The following is a 24911-nucleotide window of genomic DNA, read 5'->3' as shown; positions in this document are numbered from 1 at the left end:
AAATACTGTATGAGACCATTATTGTAAAAGCTTAAGAAAAGGTTTCCATACAAAAGAAACATCTTTGATGGGAAGGAGGGTTCAGTTATTCACTGGCTAGAGATCAAATGTCAGCACAAGCAGATGGGAGGACAATATACAAGGATGGGGAGGGCAATATATAAGAGGGAGGGTGGAAGATAAACAATAAAGATAGGGGAAGACTTAGGGAAGTATGCGTGGGCTAAATGGGACAGAGGTAAATTGTTATTTACACATAACCCTAAACAACAGTGTTTTGTGAGTAACATGGATTAAGTCTGAATGGGTAGAGGAGGGTGGGAAATGTTTGTGTTTGACTGGTTTATGGATATTGGTTTCCCCTGCCTACTACTGTAAAACAGACATTGATGTGTGATAGAAATGAATAATGGGAATTATGATTACAGAAAACTTGTAAGCCTGTCCTCACCCTGTAACTGATTAGATTTGCTAAAAGGGAAGTTAGAATTTGCCCAGGGAAATAGGTTTCTTCCTAAGCTTTTAAAGAGTATGGGATCTTATGTGCAATCCTGAGCCCTACCTAGAACCTTCTGATTTGAGATATTCCCACTTGAAAAAACACAGACCAAAACTGATGGAAGAACACAAGATTCTTATTGAAAATATGACACACAGAAAAAAAGCAGACTATCTGAATTTCAAGCAAACTGTTTGCTTTGATGGCATTAAGTGAACAAAAGTCAGCCTATCAGGGAAAACCCCTTTCTCGAAATGAAACTTAAAGGGAACCCATGAGTAGTCTAGTATGCTCAATGGTGAACACCTCGTCTACTTGAGAGTAGAAGTGAGGGAAATGCAGCAATGAAGACATGGCTGAGTTTGTTCATGTTCCATTGACACCTGTTGAGATGAGAGAGAGAAGAGGAAGGCCTAGCTAGTCTGAAGTTTAGATACGTGAACTCCTGAGTCCTTGGGCACTGACCCAGCACCTGGTAGCTAGGGCTGAGAGTGAAGCGGCCAACTGGTCTGAAGTGCAGTGAGGTGTGCGTGAACTCCCAAACTTGCAGCTAGTGCCCATTTGATAAATTTGGATGACTAGCTGACCCAAACTCAACCAAATGAAGATAAAAATGTTTGACACTGTAAGCAAGTGTAAACTGCTACAATTAGATTAGCTGGACTTTTGCTTATGGATGCAGCTCCTCAAAATCCCAACAGGAATGGAAAGATTCTTCATATTGAGGAATAGGCTTGTTTTCTCAGTGTACTGGACTAAAAGAGATGGACAATTTAGACATTAGCTATAAAAAATGACGGTTGCTATAAACGCATAAAATGGCTGGCTTACAAGCTTCCATGTGTGCGCTTAGTTTCAGAATGAGGCGGGAGGGTAAGGTAGAATCCCCAACTGAACAGTTTTCTTCTTTTCCAGATGGGTGTCCAGAAGGGGGATGACGGTGATAGGATTTTATGATACTGTGAGTAATTGTTAGTAGAGTTCATTGTGATTGTCAAAACTAATTGCAGAAAATGCGTAACTTAAAGGGGGAGAGTAGTTAATCTTTCATTTCAGGAACAGACAATCTTAGGACCATCAAGAAGGAAGAATATGAGTGGAACGTGAGATCCCTACCTAGAAAAGAAATGACAGCAGAGACAGTGGCAGAGGCAGTGACATTGGAAGACAGAGCAGCTATAGGCCCCAGTCCATGGACTAAGTAAGGCTGTATGTCAACGGGTAGGAGGTTGGCTTTCAGAATGTGCCCTTTGGATATTTAAATGAATATATATTTTTTGTTTTGTATGCGTACATCAAGTATTTTTGCTTTGTTCATTTGTGAAATGTCAGATGTAAATGGGGAGTCACAGGGAGGAAGTAGGTAACTAGTTGCAGGGAGGGAATTATAATCATTGAGATAAAATAAAGTATAATTTCTTGAATGTAAAGCTAATGATCTTGTCTGTAAACCTTCACTCAATTCAAACACACACACAAAGTATACAAAAAATAGGTAGAGGAAAGGGCGATTTTACTGTAAATTTAAAAGATCCAATGCTAAAATAACTCATTTACTACTTTTTAAATTTTCTCTTTTATCATAATTACTCAAAGAGCTCTGGTAGCGTAGTGGTTACGAATTGGGCTGTGAACCACAAGGTCAGCAGTTCGAAACTACCAGCTGCTCCGCAGGAGAAAGATGAGGCGTTCTGCTCCCGTAAAGATTTACAGCCTCGGAAACCCTGTACAGGGTCGCTATGAGTCGGAACTGACGCCACAGCACATAACAACAACAACAACAATCATAATTACTCATAGTTTAATAAGGGTAAGAGAAAATCAACAATATCCTACGACATCCAATTTTTCATAACCCAGAAGCAATCACATACAGTTTTTTACGTCATTTTTTCAAATATTTACTAATAGATTCTAAACAATATGGCTTATGCTATTTATATTTTTTTATTTCAGCTTTGTTGTTGTGTACCATCTTGTTAGTTCTGATTCATAGTTACCCTATGTAACAAAGTAGAATTGACCTATAGGGTTTCCTAAGATACCAGGATTTCTGACCCAAGTGAGATACTGTGAAATAATATTTATTGTTTTAAGTCACTAATTTCAGGGTAATTTGCTACATGACAACAGACAGAGAATAAAAGGGAATTTCCAAAAGTTTGTTACAATGGAATGAAAGAATAATAGAATTTTCCACAAAGTTTTTGAAGCTCTCTAGTTCTGGTGTGGTTCTATAAGATAAGCACTGGACTGCTAACTGTAAGAGAGGAGAGGTTCAAACCCACCAGCAACTCCTCAGAAACCCATACATAGGGTCTCTGAGTCAGAACCAATTTGACAGCTCTTTAACATCAACAGCATAGTGTATCTCTATCTGTTAAAACATATCCAGTAATCCATCAGTATTATTTTTCAATTTGTGCCATTTCTCCTGGAATTCTGTCTTCCTGTGTCAACTCTGACTGACTAATCTCTAGTCTTGCTGTCACATCTATTTTGGCTTTCCCTTCACTTTTATCCTAGAAATTTCTTTTGCATGCCCCGATTTCTTGAATAGCTTCCTTCTCTGCTGGCACAGTAGTTTTCTAAGGGTACTTGAGTGGTAAATGTTTTGACCTTGGAAATCTGAAAATATCTTTATTCTGCACTTCCATTTGATTGATAGGCTAGATGTACAAGGCTAGATTATAAAAAAGTATCCTCACAAAAATTACTGAAACATTTATTAAATTAAAATATCAACTGGGAAATTATTTCTCATCTAGGTCTACACACTTCTGAAGACGGTGTTTCCAGCTCTCTAATTCTTCTCCAAGCAAGCCTGCATTCTTTAATTTACACCACATCAAACACAGCAGCTTGGGCATCCTAAAGGGATTTCTATAGTGTTTCTTTTAAATGCTCTTTGAGTTTTGGAAAGGAAAGGTGTCCAGAGAAGCAAGATCAGGCTGCAGAGTATTTGGGGTAAAGCTTCCCAGAGAAATTTCATAGACAGTCCTTGCTACCCTTAAAGAATGAGAAGGTGCATTGTTGTTGTTGTGTTGTGAAGTGCCACCAAGTCGGTTCCGATCCACAGCGACCCTGTGTAAGGTTTCCAAGGAGCAGCTGGTAAGCTTCAACCGCTGACCTTACAATTCAAATGGCTTTGCAATTTGACACATCAGCCCACACTGCGCCACACCAGGACTCAGTGCAGTGATGAAAAGAAATTCCTCAGCACAACTTTCCTAGCCTGTTTCCAATTTTCTGAAATCTCTTCATAATAAGCCTCTGTGGCCATTCTTCAAGAAAATCAATCTAGATAAGCCCTTCGGAATCTCAAAAAACAGTCATCATAACCTTATGAGCTGATTTCTCAGCCTTGAATTTAACTGGCCCAGCAAATGCCCTCAGAAGCCTGTTGTGACTGGATGAACTTTAAACCCATGCATGTATGAACTGGAACATTAGTAGCAATACTTTTTGACTAACTCTAGTATTATTCTAGGTTAGACATGATTATCCCTCAGAAGTCTGAAGAAATTGCTTCACTGTCTTCTAATTTCCAAATATTCTTTGTCGTGCCTGACACCATCTGATTCCTGATTTTTTTTAACATTCACCTCCCTAATGTGCTTTAAACTTTTCTTTCTCTCAACTGTTACAGACATTTGTGATTATCTTAAAATTACTCTTTCCATTCCCTTTCACTCTGGAAACATGTTCTTCAGTAACAAGCTATTTTCTTTCAGAATTCTCTTATCTGTTTTCTCTGTTCTAAAACCTTATTATCTACTGCTGGATCTCTAACTTTTCACAAAAACCAAACAAACAAAAAACCTTTTCTCTATTACTTTTATATCTTTGATTTTTGCTCATTTGTAGGCGTTTATGAATATTACCTTCTATGCTGTTACTGGGTTTTTTGTTCTTTCTTAATTTCTGCTGTTGTAATTCTCAAATATGCTTCTTCCTCATTCCCCCTACCGCTGGCCCTAGCTCGGATTGTGATCTACTCTCAATCGCCTATAACAGTCTTCTTCCTGGCCTCCTCAAATTCAACATTTCACGATTTAAAATACACATTGTACCCTTTCACCTTTTTCTGGATGCTTTAAAGTCTAGAAAGAGGAAAGTCCACATTCTATAACAGGAGATACACATAGGTCTTAGATCTGGCCCCTGCCTTTGTCTCTTGTCCCCACATCTCATACTCCATCAATATGGAACTAATACTTCACTGCTTTTCCTCCCCATCAGAGTCTGTGTTACATGTCTCTGCCTGTGCTGCTCTTACACTGGAAAATGCTCCCATTAACTCTGACTCTCACCTACCTTTTAACGCTCTGTTCAGGAATCACCTCTCCCAGGAGACTTTATAAGAGCTCTATGGGTTCATGTCCTTTCTCAGGGCTCCTCACAATATCCTGCTCCTGACTCTATTGTGCACCCAACATGTTGTAGTACCTTCCAGCCAGTTGCAACTCAAAATGATGCTGTATACTTTCTGAGGAGCCAACTAACTGGTGTGTTTGAGCCATTGACCTTGCAGTCAACAGTTCATGCTTATCCTACAGTGCCACACCAGGACTCCGGTACCCACCAGTGTTGCTGTCGTGACGTTCTGTCGAATCAGTTCTGACTCACAGTGAGCCTGCATAGGGTTTTAGAGGCTTTTAAATCTTTGCAGGAGCAGAAAGCTTCATCTTTCTCCCGTGGAGTGGCTGACAGGCTCAAACTATGGACCTTGTGGTTCACAGTCTAGTGCTTATTGTATGGAGCCACCACTCTACGCTTCATCCATCATTGTTATTGTTGTTAAGTACTGTTGAGTCTGTTCTAACTCATAGTAACCCTGAACAGTGTTTTCGAGGAGCAATGGTGGGTTTGAACTGACCTGGTGGTTCACCGTCCAGTGCTGCTCCTACAACACCACCTTATAAATTACCTATTTGCTTCTCCTAATAGTCTAATTTTCTCTGTTAGTCATAGATTCCCTTGGCCAAGAAGCATGCCTGACATATAACAGGGGTTGGAATGCCAGTTGGGTGAATGAATTTCTGTTTAATAAAAAGTCTGCACCATTTTGAGCGCACATTCTATATGTCTTTGAAGCACAGTTAAACTCATTTTTTAAAAAAATTTCAACTCAGTTTTGATTTGTGGCATTGTAAGAAAAACACAATGCAGAATAGTAAGCAGACTATCATTCCACAATTGTCCTAGAAAATGTTACGATCCCTTCCTAGAGCTTCAAGGGTTTGTTACAATGAAGACACAAGTGAGTTGCTAGCTACTGTCCTAAGTCAATAAAAAAGCATATTATTCTCATACTCCCATTGTTGCTGTTAAAGGCCATCAAGGCCATCCTGACTCACAGAGGCCCTGTATAGGGTTTCCAAGAACGGCTGGTGGGTTTGAAGCTCTGAGCTTGAGGCTAGCAGTCTAGTGCTGATTTTACAGTATTATACCCCTATTTTTTTGTGTTTACCTTAAAACTACTATTGCAGTCAAGTTCCATCGAATTGGTTCTGACTCATAGTGACGCTGCAGAGGGTTTCCAAGGAGTGGCTGGTGGGTTTGGACCGTCAACCTTGCGGTTAGCAGTCCAGTGCTTATCACACTGTGTCACACCAGGACATGTGCAAATAATTAGTACCACTTAGTGTTTCAGAGGACCCTGATATGGCACTATAGGATACGCATTAGACTGCTAACTGCAAAGTAGGCAGTTCAAATCCACAAGTCATTCTCAGAAACCCCTATAAAAGGTCGATAAGAGTTGGTACCGACTGGACAGCACACAATAACAAGTATTTCAGAACTGAGAATAATTCTGTTGTTGTTGTTGTCAGGTGCCATCGAGTCGGAACCGACTCATAGCGACCCCATGCACAGCAGAACGAAACAATGTCCGATCCGGGGCCAACCTCACTACCGCTGCCACACTTGACGCCATCAATGATGTCACCTGGCTGACATAATTCTAGGAATGATAAAATCAACATCCTCATCACACACCTAAGAAAATGAATACCCAGAAAAGTGATTTGTTCATGGACAGACAGTGTTAATAATAAAAATACCCATAATACATTCACAACACATATATGTATCTCAGTGAATGCAGTCAATGAACAGTTAAGTCTACATTCATTTAAAAAAAAAAAAAATTTGTTAAATACACAGTTTTATTTCTTTCAGGCACAATCTTACCCTTTTCCAGGTGGCCAGCAGCTGTTTATCAGACATCTGCTCTGGATAATCCGCAATTGCAAATACACATCCCAATAAGAAACCTTCTTCTGGTACTAGAATCATTTAAGAAAAAGAAAATTATACCCAAGAATCTGCATGCAGGAAAATAAAAAATATTTGAATTGATGTAGTTTATGGTGTATCATCCCCCAGTGACCTCAGCATATTTGGAATATTGTTAAAAATAGACTGGCTTGATCATCTGTGTTAAATAATATATAAAGCCAACATAATTTATACCTGGCCATTAAATACTCTGATTGGCTCTTGTACTAGCCTTGATTTTCACGATAATATTCGTTTTAGTACACAGATGTCCTAACATACAAAAGAAAGTATAATTATCCCATTTTATAGCTATATTCTTTGTTAAGTATGGGATTCACAGTCTCCATTTTATAGTTAATTGTTTTGTTATGAATCCTTACTCTATCTTCAAATACTCTCAAAGCACTTATGTAAGTACAAATCTTTCAGGAGAAATAAACGGTGGGGGGGGGGGGGGGGGGAGGGGAATCACATTACTAACTCTCCATTGCTGGATCATGTCCAAAAAGCTGATGATGCTGGGGCTGCTGGGGCTGCTGCTGCTGCTGCGGTTGTTGGGATGGAACCTGATGCTGTAGTGTCTGGGGTGTCTGACTCAAGTGTTGTGCTGTTTGAGTTTGCATTTGCTGTTGCTGATGTTGTTGGTGAAGGCGTTGTAACTGCTGCTGCTGTAACTGATGCTGAATTTGTTGCTGCTGTAACTGTGCTAACTGTTGCTGTTGCAGTTGCTGTTGCTGCAGCTTATGTAACTGTTGCTGCAGGACATGCTGTTGCTGGAATGACTGTAGCTGTTGCTGAGGGCGATGCAGCTGCTGTTGAGGATGCAACTGTTGCTGTGGAAACTGTAGCTGTTGCTGTGTAAACTGATGCTGATGGATTTGCTGCTGCTGTGAAAACGGATGTGACTGTTGTTGGGGGTAAGGTTGTTGAGAAATCTGTTGCTGTTGTTGTTGCTGGAGCTGCACAAGCTGCTGGGGTTGAAGGTGTAAAACCGGGTGGTGCTGCTGCTGCTGCTGCTGCTGCTGCTGCTGCTGCTGCTGCTGCTGCTGGGTCTGATGTTGCTGTTGTAGCATATGTGTCTCTGGAGTTACTTTCACTTGACTAAACAGCACTGCATTTGCATTTCCATGTCCCGGTTGGCTATGATTCACCTGCTGTTCTAAATTTTTTGTAGGTGCTGAAAGAGACTGCAAGATCTAAAAAACAAAAATGAGGTAAAGTCACTGTCAGTAGTTCCTAAAATGTACTAATTCTCAATCAGTACATTCTGCACGTTACTTTACTATTCAACTAAGTGGGAACTTCAAATGATTAGAACCTTCATAAACAATGCAGTATTCTCTTTTATACTTAATAAGCATCACCAAAATTAATATAGCACCTAAAATTCAGACTTGATGACCACCAAAATTCGAAACTATATGAATAAAATAGAATAAGCTAATCAATTAAGAGACAGACACAAAAATACATATGGTCCATGTAATCTATAGGGGCTAGCATCTGATACTCAGACTCTTGATCTAGCCCCCAAATCTTCGAACCACAGCTGCCATTTCCATTTCCTCCCACATTTACGGCTGGGAGCACAATAAAGAAAGTTCCCTGGTAAGAGTCACACATCAAGAATATCTTCCAAATGAAAACCTGAGGGACAGCTATAAAGCTGGGAGTAGCTCAGACAGCAGTTAGCACCATCACGGTTACGGACCACTCCTGATCATCTCCTGGCATCTGGTCTGTGTACAAGTTACACAGACGGTGGACAGAATAGATATCAAAAAGAGGTTTCTTTAAAGAATAAACATTCCCAACTGAAAAATCATCACAGCAGCTAGTAAATTATTTTCCTCAAAAATAACTGGAGAAAAATCATACATCAGAGTCTGCTCTATCCCTTCTGATTCATTCTGTATCATAATGATAGAGAGAAGGCAAAGTAAGTAAGTACATGTAGACGGGGTTGGAGGGAAAGGCACAGTGAGTCAGGAGATGCTCCACAAACTCAAAGTGACTTATTATCCTACATCAAACTGAATATAACAAAAGCAAATAAGGGAATATGTTATGCAATGAATTATGTGTTGTTGTTGTTGTTAAGTGCCGTTGAGTCGTTTCATGAATTATGTGTAACATACTTCAAATAACAAAAACTGGAAGCCAATTTCTATGGTCATGGAACTGGTAATCAAACAGATTTTGTTAAGATTCAATCAGTACAACGTTGCATATTAAAAGCACATTTATCATTTAAATAAAATCCAAGAGATTAAATTTTAATGCTATCAAAACTGTACTTAAATCTCAATCACTTTTTTTTTAACATGTATGACAGGATTTCAAAAGTTCTTGGAAAAATTCCATTCCCCTTTCATTACATTTCTCCATAAACTTTCTGAAGCTGCATGGTATTCCCTGACTCCCAAGTGTAAATATTATATAATCTCAGAAGTAATATATCTTGAATTTAGTGATAAAATAATTGAGTTTGAAATCACCTTTAAAGAGATGCATTCCGAAATGCCTCAGCTGAATTTTAAACAGGAAGTTGTTAAACAAGTATGTAAAATTGCAAGATTACTGTTTCTTGGCTATACTTAAAGAGTATTTAAAAAATACCTAGTAAAAAGGGGGAAAATACCTTCACCTCACCAAATACAACAGTATTTGGTGTATTAACACTGTCTGTGTTGTACAAGAATACCTGCTTGTATATTATGGAGATAAACTACGGAGCCAATCAACAAGATAAACTACGGAGCCAATCAACAAGCGATTCCGTCTTGAGAAGGGAAATAGGAGTCAGGAGTGGCAGAGAGTTTAGCTTTTCACTTTATATCCTTTGGTGCTGTTTTATTTCTTTCATGCATGTATTATTTCTTAACCTTTAGAAGTAAACAGGATGGAAAAACGGAAAAAAACACCTGTCTGTCACAATGAATAGGATCAAGCCAACTGTTTGCCACATACACCTTCTCTCTACACCCTGCCAGCCCAGATCCAAGAGTAGTGCTGAACTATATGAAGAACCTACACAAACAAAGGTATGAGATCAGAGGAGGGGAAAGGATGCCCTTCCTCTCAGTACTTATTCTTCATCAGAGTGTCCAGAACATGCCTGCCTAGGTAAGTCCTCTGCTTAGAGAGTATATGATCTCAGAAAGTCCAGGGTGACCAACAGGGGACAGGAAGGCAACTTAAGAGCTTTTCCTACTATGGACATTAGAATAAAAGATTTAAAAGGGTCTACAGTGGATATAAACATTCAAGACAAGAGCCCAGCTAGAAACAAAGAATTAGCCTGGAACATAATAGGCATCTGGAATCAAGAAGGAGCAGGGATCTGAGGTGCAGGTCTGGCTGAGCAGCTAGAACCTTGAAGTGACAGCACCTTGAAATGTACCTCTCTGTACTTCTCTGATCAGTCCTGAACCCCTGACTTGGCTGAAAACTTAACATTAGTTCTCAATCATAGAAGAAAAAAATAAGAATTTTAATTTCTCAATGAGATAATTGTGTCACCCTATAAACAATAATTCTGAGTGAATGTCAAACTTGAATTTATTTTTCCTTCACAACTGCTACATTTCTTATTTAAATCATTTAATACCAAGTGTTACAGTATACAAAGCATGGTAGTTACTACATGGCTCCTAACCACTATACATATACAATGTTAACAAGATTTTCAGGGCGAGCTATATTTTCCCTCAATCTAATTTTAAACTAGATGTGAATTATATTTCTAACATTTCAAGAAATTTTCTTACATCTAGCAGCAAGATGTCCTGGTATTCTCTTACATCGTTGAAAACTCAGAATATAGCAACTGTTTTCATTAGTGATCAAATCTATTCATTTACTAGTGTAGATGAGCCTTTCTATTTTCATCTCTAGGGTACACACCTGAGTTCATCTTACAATGAATGAAACTTTATCTACAAGACGATTTCAAAATCAAAGAGGTGTCCACACTTCCTATTGTTTTCCACTGCAAACCAGATTATTGTATCACTACATCCAGACACAGAATCCTGGTGTGGCACTATAGGATTGTACACTAGATAACAAGGTTGGTTTGAACCACAAGGATGGTAGTTCAAACTCACCAGCCACTCCTTAGAAACCATATACAGGGTCTGAGTCGGAAGTGACTCAACTACACTTAACAACAACATCCAGACACAAGCTGAAGAACCATGGATTTAAAACATCCACTGTATTTGAAAAATATAGAGTCCTGGTATGACACTGCAGGATAAGCACTGGACTACTAACTGCAAGATTGGTGGTTCAAATCCACCAACCACTCCTAGGAAACCCTATACAGGGTGGCTATGAGTCAGAATTGACTTGAAGGTACTTAACAGTAGTACATAGAAATTAAATAGAATATGGAAATACAATACAGAAAGGAATAGTGATTGATTGGTGGTGCTTTATAAAATGCAAATAAAGAACATTTTCATTCTATTTTAAATGGATTATTTTCATTCATAATTTCACAAATAAAGGAAGAAAATAACATTTCTTAAGCTGTCAGAGAATTTACACATTATTTCATATATTCAAGTACTCTCACACCACCCAACTAGAGATTCAGTCCATGAACAACACTCCAAGTCTTGTATTCCCAATCATCCCTGAAACAGTCTAATTGGGTGTTCCAGGTCTTCTGCCTGGAACTTGTTCACCTTTCCCCACTGCATTTAGTGGCACCACTACTCTCTTAGATCAATGATTTAGAAGTACCTTCACCTCTAGCTGGTCATTCTTTATGTCCTTTATTTTCTATTTGTTACTAAGTCCTCCTAGCTTTCTAATAAGGAGCCCTGCTAGGGTAGTGGATGACAAGCTGGGCTGCTAACATGAAGGTCGGCAGTTCTAATCTACCAGCTGCTCCTCAGGAGATGATAGATGAGGCCTTCTGCTTCTGTAAAGATTTACAGTTGCTATGAGTTGGAACCAACAATGGCACTTAACACCACTACCACCCTTGCTGGGTGCTAATGTATGCGGGTAAGCTAGACAACACACTCAAGCATTTCAAGATGTTGAAAACAGGTCTTTCTATGCATTTCGTCTTTTCCCCTTAAGTTAGGTGACTTCAATACTCACTTAGAAAATCTTTCTGAATAAACACTAGCTTTCAATTCTTTGATGACCTCGTCTTAATGACCTTCTCTATTTTATGTCAGACACTCATTCTCAAACATGCCCTAAATTTGTAATCAGTAGCAAACTCAAATCTATGATGGGTCTTCAAAAAGTTAATGTAAAAATTCCAAGTATTTTCCCAATTCCATTTTTCTACAAACTTTTCAAAGCTCCCCTGTACCTACAGGAACCAGGAGGTAATAAAAACTGTGATGGGAAGTAGAAGTAATCAAACATAGAGTGGTGGGAACTGAAGTTCAACCTCATTTAAAAACGGGCAGCTGCTCCACAGCTCCGAGGACTACTGTTTTTCATTGTTTACGATGCTTAGGAATGCAAGCACCTCAAAAACAAGCCAAAAACCAAAGCTGTGGAAAAATCTCAAGGTTTTATGAAATAAATCAAATTTTTAAGAAATTATGTGGGCAAACATAAAAAGCATTAAGGAAGAATATGACTTATGGGTTACTGGTTTGCAACCTCAACACTATGTCTTTCATCACCCAAAGGCACCACACATTCAAATTGCTAATTCAAGTATACCAATCTCTTATGAAGGAGTCCTGGTGTGGTGCTGTGGGTTAATGTGTCAAACTGCAAAGTCATTTGAACTGCAAGGTCGGTGGTTCAAGCTCACCAGCTGCTCCTTGGAAACTTTATTCAGGGTCACTATAGTTCGGAATCGACTCGATGCCACTTAACAACAACGTCTTACAGAACCAGCTCTTCCCACTGGGTTGCCTGTGTAACTATGACCTGAGGAAGAATATCCCAAATTGGAACTCCCGATATGAGAACTATGCTAAGTTCTGAATCAAAAGTAGTCTCTGCATGAGGAATGTAACCTGTCATTCCAATAATTCTCCACCATGCACTAAGAAAATTACTTAATAAACAATTTTAGAGAACAATATTTTGCTTATTTAAATGAGTTTTGCTTAATGCTGAGGAAGCCAAGTCCAAATACAATTCTTAAAACAGATACTTCTTGTTAAATGCCGTCGAGTCTGTTCCACCCCATAGTGACCCTGTATAGGGTTTCCAAGGAACAGCTGGTGAGCTTGAGCCACCGACCTTGTGGTTCAAATCAACTCTGCAGTCCAGCGCATTAACCCACAGTGCCACACCAGGACTTTTAGTCAACAGAAACTTTAGAAGTATGCATGCCCTCCCTGCAGTCCCACAAGGGTCTCATGATTATTACAAGGCCAGATGTACCCAATTTAGTGATTACTTGGCAACTTTTATAAAAACAATTTTACAAATGGATGTAATCTCTTACCAATCAGATGCAATCTCATTCAATTTTATAACAATTACCTAAACATCACCTAATCACTTAACTTTTACTGAAGTTCTTACAAACGTTACCTAACGGGAAAGAGCTCTGGTAACCTCAACGTTGGCAGTTCGAAACTACCAGCTGCTCCGTGGGAGAAAGATGAGGCTTTCTGCTCCCGTAAAGATTTACAGCCTCGGAGACCCTGTATAGGGTAGCTATGAGTCGGAACTGACTCCACAACACCTAACAACAGTGGTCAAACAATCACTGAAAGTTTTATATGAAGTTTTTTGTATTTTCCTGACCAATCTCTTTCCTGGATCGCTTATTTCATAATCCTCTGGACTCTGAGATTCCCAATGTACAAATTGCCTTGCCTCTCAATACAAGCTCTTTACTTTTAATTTCAACCAGACTCTGCCATTTTGCTATGCAACACACCATTATGGTTGGTCTTCATCTTAGTGGACAATGCAAGCCCCCGATCCCTTTACTTTCTTCTTACTCAGATTGAACTTCATATATTCATGCTTGCTAATATACCAACCTAGACTCGGGCCTAACTATGTCCAGCATTCTTATCTTCCCAACCTCTATAATAACTATTTCAAAATCTTCTCAATGCTCCAAATCACTGATTCCCTCCTTTCTCTTCTACACTCTGTCCACCTTGCCTCATGCCATCTTAAGCTTCTTCTTTCTATTATCTAAAGGTTGTGTTTTATTTCACCTTACTCTGGATCCTAATCCCATTCTATGTTCTAAAGAACCATGTACTTTAGTAATTCATTGCTTAGCCTCTCTCATTAAGAGAAAGGAAGAAAGGAGAAAGGGAGAAAATGAGGAAGGCTCACCCCTTATGTATTATCTTCCACTAGCTACTATCATACAATCTGCCTCTTCCATTTTATAGCTTAACTTTAAAAACTGTCTATAGTTGATGGACTGATTTCATCACCTTCTAATTCTAATGTATCTTCAACCACAACTACCCTAACAAAACATTACTGCTAAGGTCAAAAACCTCCATCATGCTGATAAACACAGTATTTTCCAGTTTCACATCTCTGGAACTGACCCACCTGCAGTACTGGATACATTGACTATGTCTTTACAGAAATACTCTTAATCCCTGGGCTTCTTAATAACACACTTTGTTTTTTCCTGAACTCCTTGTCTTTTTCTTTCAAGATTCATTTATTGTCTTTAAATCCTCAACCTCAAAAAAAAAAAAAAAACACAAAAAAACCCCCCTCAAATATATGAGTGCTTGCCAGTGATTTTTCTAGATAGTGGCTGGTGAGTTTGAACTGCCAACCCTGTGGTTCAAACCAACCTTGCAGTTTAATGCTTATCACGATTCCATGTAATTCTCAAAATATTATCTATGGCCCACCCTCCTAGTACAGACAGTAAAAGGATCCCAAAATTTTAAGTTCTTTTTAATTTCTAATAAAGGAACGACCTCTGGTAGCGTAGTGGTTACGAATCGGGCTGCGAACCTTAAGGTCAGTGGTTTGAAACTACCAGCTGCTCCGTGGAAGAAAGATGAGGCTTTCTACTCCCGTAAAGATTTACAGCCTCAGAAACCCTATACAGGGTCGCTATGGGTCGGAACCGACTCGACGGCACTTAACAACAATTCTTTACACTTATTTTGAGAGCACCTTAGGAGTCATGGTGGCATAATTGTTAAGCACTTTGCAACTAACTGAAAGGTTGGAGGTTCAAACCTACCCAGTGATTCACATGAGAAAAGTCCTGGCTAACTGCTCTAGTAAAGATCACAGCCTAGGAACCACTTAGGAATGGGGCTGGGAGTTCTACTCCACATGTGGGGTCACTAAGTCAGAATCAACTCAAAGGCATACAACAGCAAACAAGCAATTATGGACAACCTACTAACTTAAAGAGGGTTATTAAATTCATAATTTTAATTTAGACTTCTCAACAAACTTATCAACAAATACTTCAATATTCTATCAAGAAATCTCTCTACTACGCAATACATGACAATGCTGTATGCAGATATACAAACAGAATTTCTGTAGTCACTGCTTTTCTGATTCAGTCATGCTTTTAAATTATAACATGTTTTACCTTCATCATTTTAGTTGTCTATGGATTGGTTAACCTTACACTATATAAGGATATTGTTCTTGAGTGCCAACAACATCACATCACTTCCAACTCATAGCAACCCTGTATAGGGTTTCTGAGAAGTGGATGGTAAGTTTGAACAGCCAAACTTGCTGTGCAAACCAACCAAGCAGTCTAGTGCTTATCCTACAGCACCACAGCAGGACTCCATATTTCAAAAAACTAATTTGTCTATTAATATTTCCATAGCTGAGCTTTAGAACATGTGTGTACTGAAACTCAAATAGCTATCATCCACACCATTATGAATGTGGTTCTATGATGACATTTTATAAGCATCAAGTTTTCCCACCGAAAGTGGGGCTGTGTGGAATATTGGGTCACTTCAAACTGTTCCTATACTGTTCATGGCTGTTTTTCTGGGACTCTGTACTGTGAATCAGGAGCACTGATGGCACAGTGGGTTAACTGTCTGGCTGCTAAGTACAAGGTGAACCGTTCAAATCCAGCAGTTGCTCTGTGGGAGAAAATAAAGCTATCTGCTTCCATAAAGATGTATCTGAAATACCCTCAAGGAGTAATTCTATCTGCTGTCCTAAAGGGTCACTCTGGTAGCATAGTGGTTAGTAATCAGGCTGTGAACTGCAAAGTCAGCAGTTAGAAACTACCAGCTGCTCCGCGGGAGAAAGATGAGGTTTTCTGCTCCCGGAAAAGATTTACAGGGTTGCTGTGGGTCGGAACTGACTCAACAGCACTTAACAACAACAAAGGGTCACTATGAGTTGGAATCACTTATTGGCAGTAGTTTTGGTGCTGTTATTTTGAAATAAAATATGAAACAAGTGTGCCAGAATCAGGCGAACCTGCAGAATGATCTGAAGAGTTAGATGGGATGCTCCACGAATGTCAGTAATCTTTAGAGCTTGATCTTCGACTCTTTTCTCACTCTGCCCTCTCTTCCTGTGCAATCACATCCAGTTCCAGGCTTCAACCAGCATCGTTTCAGCTGCTGATTGTGCTGAGAGCCAAATACGCAGATCCAACTACTTATTAGACATAATCCCCTTGGATTTCCCAGACACCTCAAACCCATTTATAAATTAGTAACTTAAAACCTATAGCTCTTTCAATATTCCTTTTCTCTAAAATAGTATTATTTTCATTCAGTTGTTCAAGACAAAAAGCTGGGTCCTTACCTTAAGTCTTCTTCATTTACTAAACATGTTCTTAAGTGCCTTCAACTCATAGCAACTCTGGGTAGAGTGTCTGAGTGGCTGGTAGACCTAGACTGCTTACCTTGTGGTTAGCAGTCCAGTGCTTATCCTACAGTGCCATACCAGTATTCCTTTACTATGCATAAGCCTCCTTAACATTCTTTTCTTATAAGACAGTAACTTTACTCCCACTCTGGGTCTTCATAGTTGCTGTTCCTTTTGCCTAGAACTCTTAGCCCTCATTTTCCATGACCCCTTTGCAATTTAATCTTAAGCCAAGTCACCTCCCTTTATGAGACATTCTCTGACAGCCATACCCAAAGTAGCCTTTCCCCCCTGCTACTGCTATTTTGTTATTGTTGTTGCTAAGTGCCATCACGTCGGTTCCAACTCATTTTGTTGTTACGTGCCGTGGAGTCAGTTCCAGCTCATAGCGACCCTGCACAGGGTTTCCGAGGCTGTAAATCTTCACGGGAGCACATAGCGGCCCTGTATATAGGGTTTCCAAGTAGCGGCTGGTGAGTTTGAACTGCCGACCTTGGAGTTCAAACCGACCTTGTGGTCCAGTACTTTATCCCATAGTGCCACACTTCTATTTTATGACCCTGTATTAGTTTCCTGAAAATGTCTATAACCATCAGAAGTCATTCTGTTCATCTTTGTCTGCGAATTATCTGTATCCTGCACCACAAGAGAGAACAGGGAACTTGCCTTTCTTGGTTATTACTTTACTCCATGTGCCTAGGTGTTGTTGGTGCTAAGTGCCGTCGAGCTGATTCTGACCCATAGTAACCCTGTATAGGGTTTCCACAAAGCAGCTGGTGAGCTTGAACTGCCGACCTTGCAGTTCAACCTGGCAAACAGACAATGGTCTATATCCTACCTGAACTACTCTTCATTCTATCTTAAACTGAGAAACAATCACCTGAAAATTTAAGATCCACTGTGTCATAAACAGTAAAACAGAGATTAAAGCCGTCTTTGGTGAAGACTTACGTAAATTCATGTAATTTGTTTCCCATGAAGTTCATTATAAGCAAATAAAGAATAGTGGACAAATATATTTCTTCTCTTATTGACAATATAATTTATTACACACCAAAAAAATGACTAAAAAATATTCTCATTACTTCACTAACACAAATAAATATCGCTTATAAGTTATTTAGTCTAACGCAGAAAATAATTTTAAAAAACACTAAAACAGAGTCTATAATCCAATACAAAATTTTTGCTTTAAAAAGTGACTTACATGTGCTACATTTGATGGTCGGTTAATCTGCTGAATGTCAGCATTATTAGTAATATTTCTCAATGTCCGCACAGCTGGACTCCAAGAAGCTATCATTTCTGATCTTTCAGAGCTTTGGAGAGTTTGTCCTGAAGACATGAAATTACCCCGGACATCAGGAGGCAAAATGTTACCTGGGACCGGAGGTACATTGACACATAAATTAATTAATCCAGACTCTTTACCCTGAGGTAGTCTGCGTTTTGCTGCAGCTAACTGTGGGACTTCAGCTGGGGTCCAGTTTAAATTTCTCTCTTGTTTTTCAGGTGATGAATCTGAGGAATCATCAAACATTAATTCCCCTTTAGATTTTTCAGTGCTTGATTTGGGTGAAAACTGTTGGTCGCCTGAAGGTGATCCTTCTTGAGAACTGGCAGGGCTTGATTTTTCATCTGTGCTACCCTCATTTTGAGAATCTTGTTCCTCATTTTCCACCTCCTCCTCCTCCTCTTCTTCTTCTTCATAAATAATTAGGCGAGGGTGATAAAATGCTTCTTCTTTTTTAGTTTTATCAGCTATGGAATCCAGGACCCAGTCAGGAGTCACAATTTTAATACTTGCTCGCTTAAAAGCACATTCATATTTTTCCTGTAAATAAAGCAAACACATACATAAAAATGAAGCTTTAATTTTATTAAGTTTCCTAGAATTGTACATTAAAAAAAAAAAAAAAAAGGTTTAAGAAAAGGATGCAGTGAGAAAAGTTAATAATTGCTACTGTCATTAGATAAATACAAAGGAAAAGCTCCATCTCCATTTAGAGGACACTGAGCTAGAAATCTGAAATGAACGATATTATCAAGTATGACAGGAAATGTCTCCTCTGTAATAACTGTTGTTATTAAGTGCTGTCAAGTTGGTTCCGACTCATTTCTGAACGTGTATAGGGTTTCTGAGGAGCGGCTGGTGAGTTTGAACTATCAACCCTGTGGTTCAAACTGAACTTGAGGTCCAGTGCTTTATCCCACAGTGCCTTACCAGGTCTGTAATAATATTCCTAATAAATTATCTTTTAAATTCAAAAGTATAGCTGGGAATACTTTGGAAAGATCTCTTATAAAATCAATAACTGTTATCTAAAGTGTTTCTTACTTAATGTTTACAAGGCTGGCTCTCCATGCTAAAGGAATCATATGGTAGAGTACTTTCAATACACACCCAAAAGTGTAGGTATCTTTTCATGGAAATGCTCTCAATTACCATTTACTGAGCATTTTCTATATACCAAGTAATACTAAGGATTTGTAGACTCAAAGCAATTAAGAAGTCTATGACTCAGAGAGTCAATTTAATTCTGAAAATAAATCAAATATTCATTAAGAGTTTTATGGCACAAATTGTTGAGTGACATAGTACTTAGACTGCAAAAGATTTTATATCACTGTGAATTAGAAAACTCAGAAAAAGATTCATTGAAGGGTGAAAGCTGGCTGAGCCATGAATGATAACGTGTATAGTTGAAAAAGAGGAGCAGAAAATATGGCATAATGGGAAAAATATACTTGTAACACATGGTGGTGGTACTGTTGTAAAGTGCTGTCGAGTCGGTTCCGACCCATAGCGACCCTGTGTAGGATTTCCGAGGAGCAGCTGGTGAGCTTGAACCAACGACCTTGCAGTTCAAATGGCTTTGCAGTCTGGCGCATTAACCCAAAGCGCCACACCAGGACTCACTAAAGATTTTCCTACTTGGCACATATAATGTGAAATTCAAGGTGGAATGTATACCAAGAGAAATACATGTAAAATCTTAAACAGAAGAATAATTTTTAAAAAATGATTGTGCATATTTGGTTTAATTAATTAGTAGAATCTCTGCTTCTAAAAAGTTTAGGATGCAATAGCAATTGTCTGGCAAACACAAAAGAATTAGAGCCCTAAACTTAAACCCATTTCCTGTTTCAGAGACCAAAGGCAACATTTGTTGTTTACGGTCATGCTAAGTATTATGCTCCATGAGGCTGTACAGGAAGTACTCGGATATGGAATGACTGCTTTCAGATGTCTTGTTCTTTGTCGAGAATTGGTGTTAAGAATGTGAAGTGCTATAAACCTGGGAGATTTATCTCTTGGGAAAGAGTAGGTCTACATAAGGCAAGTGATTTCACTTTCTGCTGTTTTGAGGATGTTCTTTTTTAAACACTTTAAAACTACATGTAAAACTTAGTTATTGAGGAACATTTATGAAGAAAAAGCTAAACACAAGGAAAATAAATATAATCATAATTATACTGACTGAAAATCACCACAATTAACATTTTTAGTGTGTAGCCTTAAAAACTTAAATATGTGTTTGTGTGTGTAAAAAATGGAAGGAGAAACCACACTGTCAATGTACACATACTTTACAATGTTTCTTTCCCTTACAATCTTGTAAACAACATCTATGTCATACAAGGGAGCATTCAAAGTTCATGGAAAAATGCCATATCTTTTCATTCCATTTTTCCATGAACTTTTTGAAGCTTTTTCATATATTTTTCTGTTGGGACTTTATAATAAATCCCACAGACCCCTCCTTCCATAGCTTCAATAATTAGCAACTTTTACAAATTTTGTTCTATCCATCTCCTTCATGACTTTGTTTTTGTGTGTGAGAATTCGCCAATGCCATGTTATTTTACTATATACTAATAGGTAACAACTTTCTAAACCATCACCTTTCTCATTCATACCCAGTTCAATTAGTAAGTTCTTAATACAGTCCTCACACAAGCCATATGCAAATGTTTCCAATAGTCTAAAAATTCATTTTATAGTTGTACAGAATTTTTAACAGAAGCATGCTATTCTATTGTATGGCTGTATAATTTAGTTAATCTCCTAATGTTGGCCATTAATCGTAGTTCTAGTGTTTTGCCGCTATAAAAAAGTACATTTAAATCTTTACATGTATTCTTAATTATTTATACATGATAAATTCCTAGGTTTTAGACTGCAGGTATTAAAAGTAATGAGATTTAGGGCTTTACATTTATAGCTACACTGCCCTCCAAAGAGACAATTCCAATTTATACTACTCTGTTGTTGTTAAGTGCCATCGAGTCAACTCCGACCCAGTGAGCCTGTATAGGGTTTCCGAGGAACAGCTGGAGAGCTTGAACCATTGACCTTGCAGTTCAAACAGCTTTGCAGTCTCGTGCATTAACCCACAGCACCACACCAGGACTCCAATATACCATTCTAGCTGTGGGTTAATGTGCTGGACTGCATAGTCAGTTTAAATCACAAGGTTGGTGGCTCAAGCTCACCATTTGTTCCTTGAAAACCCTATACAGGGTTGCCATGGGTTGGAACCGACTTGACTGCACACAAGTTATGTAGGAAAACCATAGAAAAATTGATGCATTTGAGTTATTGTGCTAGAGGAGAATACTGAAAGTACCGTGGACTGCCAAAAGAACAGGATCTGTGTTGTAAGTACAGCCAGACTGCTCCTTGAAAGCCAGGATGGCCAGACTTCATCTCTCATACTTCGGACATCCTGAATGGAGGAACTAGAAACTGAAGAAGGATATCATGTTTGGTAAAGTGGAGGGCTGGAGAAAAAGAGGAAGACCTCCAGCAAGACAGATTGGCACAGTGGTGGCAGCATCAATGGGTTCAAACGTAGCAAAGATTGTGAAGTTGGACCCAGACCAGGCAGTGTTTCATTCTGTTGTGCATAGGGTGGCTATGAGTCAGTTTTGTCTTGATGGCACCTAACATCAACAAGAAGCTATGTAGAACAAATAATCCGAGAAATTGGATTATATAAAGAGCATGGCATCACAATTGGAGGAAGACTCATCAACAACCTGTAATATGCAGATGATACAAGCTTGGTTGCTGAAAACTAAGAAGACAAAGTACTTACTGATGAAGATCAAAGACCACAGACAGCCTTCAGTATGGGTTGCACACCTCAATGTAAAGAAAACAAAAACCCTCAGCACTGGGCCAACAAATAACATCATAATAAATAAAGAAAAGACTGAAGTTGTCAAAGACTTCATTTTACTTGGATCCACTATCAATACTCATGGAAGCAGCAATGAAGAAATCAAATGACATGTGTTTGCATTACGCAAATCTGCTGCACAAAACCTCTTTAACGTGTTCATGAGCAAATATGCCAGTTTTGAGGACATCTTGACCCAGGTCAAGGTATTTTTTATAGCCTCATTTGCATGTGAAAGCTGGACAATGAATAAGACCACAGAATTGATGTTTATGAGATATGGTATAAGGGAAGAATATTCAAAATACTGTGGAGTTCCAGAAGAACAAACAAATCTGTGTTAGAAGTACAGCCAGAACGTTCCTTAGGAGCCAAAATAGCGAGACTTCACAGCTCATACTTTGGACATGTTATTAGGAGGGACAGTCCCTAGAGAAGAACATCATGCTTGATAAAGTGGAGGGTTGAAAAAGAGGACCCCCAATGAGATGGACTGGCACAGTAGCAGCAGCACTGGCTCAAGTCTAACAACGACTGGGAGGCTGGCATGGGACCGGACAGTGTTTTGTTCTGTTGTGCAAAGGGTCATTATGAGTCAGTACTGATGAGACAGCACCTAACAACAAACGATGTAAAGCTGGTCAATTTATCCACACGCTTGATAATACAACTTGTTATTCTTTATCCCAAAAATCACATTTTGCTCAAGTTTTCTCTTGCTTTTCACAAATGGTTTTTGCCACTTAAAGACAGTTATTGCAAACAAACAATAAAAGACAGTTGCAAAGGTTAAACAAAAATAAATAAATGAATAAAAGATTAAGCAAAGCAATTTTTAATAGCCTTTGCCTGAGCTAATTTACCAGCTAAATTATTCTAATTCTTGAATCCTCAAAATGATAAATTACCATGCTATGGCCCTTAGGAGTCCTGATGGTACTTTAAGATAAGCACTATACTGCTAACCAGAAGTCAGTGGTTCAAATCCCCAAGCTGATCCTTGGAAGCCCTACACAGGGTCACTATGAGTTGGAACTGGCTCAACAGCACATTAACAACTTAGCTTAACATAAAACAGAATAGTCTCTTGGCTAGGTAAGGTTTGTATTTGTATCAGTCCTCTACTCTCTTTTCTTCAGTATCTTTGCCATTTGCAGAAAACTCTTATGCTTTTGATTCTGTGCACTAAAATGAAATAACATGGTGGCAATGCAGAGTCAGACTGAAGGCAACAAGATGACAGCAATGACTAAAACGTGGAAAAATTAATCAAAGGATACCATATTATAGGAGTCCTAGTGTGGCGCTGTAGGATAAGCACTTGACTACAAAGTTGGTGGTTCAAACTCACTAGCCACTCCTCGGAAAATCTACAGAGTCAGAACTGACTAGACGGCAGTTAACAGCAAAAACATCATAGTATATCGTACTTGTTTATTAAAATTATAAATTGTTCATGGGAGAAAAATCCATTTCCCTAGAAGAGAAGTTCTTAAACTTTAATATCACCTGGAGGGCTTGACAGAGCAGTTTGTTGGGGTCCAACCCCCAGAGGTCCAGATTTAGTCAATATGGAATGGGGCTGGACAATCAGCATTTCAAACAAATTCCCAGGTGATGTGCTGATACTGCTGATCCAGGAATCACAAGTTTAAGACACTATATCCATCCTGTGCTTAGGGAAAAAGTCTTGCTCTTACCAAAATAAATTTAGCTTTTATTGTCACAGATTAAAAGAAAGGAGAAAGCGTATTTAAATGCACATTTATTATTATACCCAGCATGGGATTCTGTAAAAACCGGTGAAGAGAACTAGTAGATTTTTTCATACATAAAAATGAAGTTTTAAAGAATTTTAAAATTTTAAAGAATGCACTAGATATTTCAAAATAATTTATTTTCTCCATGAAATTTCTTTGTATTTTGAAGTTTCATCTGGCTCATAATATAACTTACAATCATCTCACATCCTTTGTGAAACGAAGCAGAGTATAAATAATAAAAACTAACAGAACCAGCTTTAGCAAGTAGAATCTAATAATTAATTTAAAAGGAGCTAAAAAAAGACACCTGATTTCTGGAACTACTTAAATGGCATATAAAAAGAGGATATATATGAGATACTTACCCCCTTTGGTTCTGGAACAATCAAATGTGTGCACTTCTTATTGAGGTTCAGCTGGCAATCCCCCCCATAGAATGTAACCAAAGCCCACAGAGCACTTCGGTCTTCAGATGACACCTGACAGAAAGTGAGAAATAGGACTTTTATCATACATTTTCCATCTCTTTATGTTTATCATTTTATTATGAGAACATATTGTGACATCCTAACTATTTTGCTTTATCTATTTTTCTGCTTTATTAAATGAAATTAACCTAAGGGTATTAGTAAAAAAATAGTTAAGCTTTTAGCTATTTACTTACTACAATAAAAATATTCCTATCATGATAGGTTTATAGATTTTTTTGCCTTATTACCAAATGATTTAAAAATATTTATATTCATATTCCAAAGACTGAATAGAGAATTATTTCAGTCTGTAACAAAAAGGAATGGGGGAGCGGGGAGCACAAAGAATTACTATACCAATCCAGCTTCCATTTTCTTAATTTCTAAAACTGTTTAACTACAATAGCAATATCAAAACCACATTTAAGGAAATCCTTAATCACTAATGGAAAACAAATAAGTAAAAATTATGAAATGGATAAAATTAAAAGATAAAAATACAATGGTTTGTTAAGTGCAGGAGGAAAATATACATATTATTCAACACAAAAAGAAAAGGCAAGCATAAAAGGAATAATTTTTATGCTTGCATAATAATGAAGACTCCAGATACGATGGTTTGAGTTTTAAAACAGGCTTTCACTATAACAATAAAAACAGCTACGATTTATTGCCTGCCTACTATGTGCCAGGAACTGTGCCAAGTGCTTTATACATAGGATTCCTAAACCTTAAAACCACCATGGGAAAATGGAATCATTATTCCCATCTTAAAAATAAGGACATAGACTCAGAAGTTAAGTAATTTTCTCAAGATTACAGTTAATACTGGAAAAGCTGGCTTTTAAACCCAGGTCTTTCACAGGTTTAATTCTAAACTTTATCTTTCCACTGTTCTATACTGCTT

The 24911-nt window shown here is 38.3% G+C and overlaps 1 protein-coding gene across 1 annotated transcript in view; it reads right to left on the bottom strand.

The window, feature by feature from the left end:
- PAXIP1 (PAX interacting (with transcription-activation domain) protein 1) overlaps nt 1–24911 on the bottom strand; it is a gene marked incomplete at its 3' end in the record, with an annotated part of 102675 nt that overhangs the window by 37555 nt on the left and 40209 nt on the right. The window contains exons 5-8 of the mRNA XM_006871304.1: nt 23900–24013; nt 17793–18419; nt 7269–7983; nt 6698–6792 (exon numbers count right to left, since the gene is read on the bottom strand). Of these exons, the coding sequence (XP_006871366.1) occupies nt 6698–6792; nt 7269–7983; nt 17793–18419; nt 23900–24013 (1551 nt within the window). The remainder of the gene's footprint in view (nt 1–6697; nt 6793–7268; nt 7984–17792; nt 18420–23899; nt 24014–24911) is intronic.

The sequence above is a fragment of the Chrysochloris asiatica genome, unplaced genomic scaffold, assembly GCF_000296735.1.
Source record: "Chrysochloris asiatica unplaced genomic scaffold, ChrAsi1.0 scaffold00166, whole genome shotgun sequence".
NCBI lineage: Eukaryota > Metazoa > Chordata > Mammalia > Afrosoricida > Chrysochloridae > Chrysochloris > Chrysochloris asiatica.
Note: the sequence above shows the minus strand (reverse complement) of the source record. Positions and strands in the feature narration are given on the sequence as shown.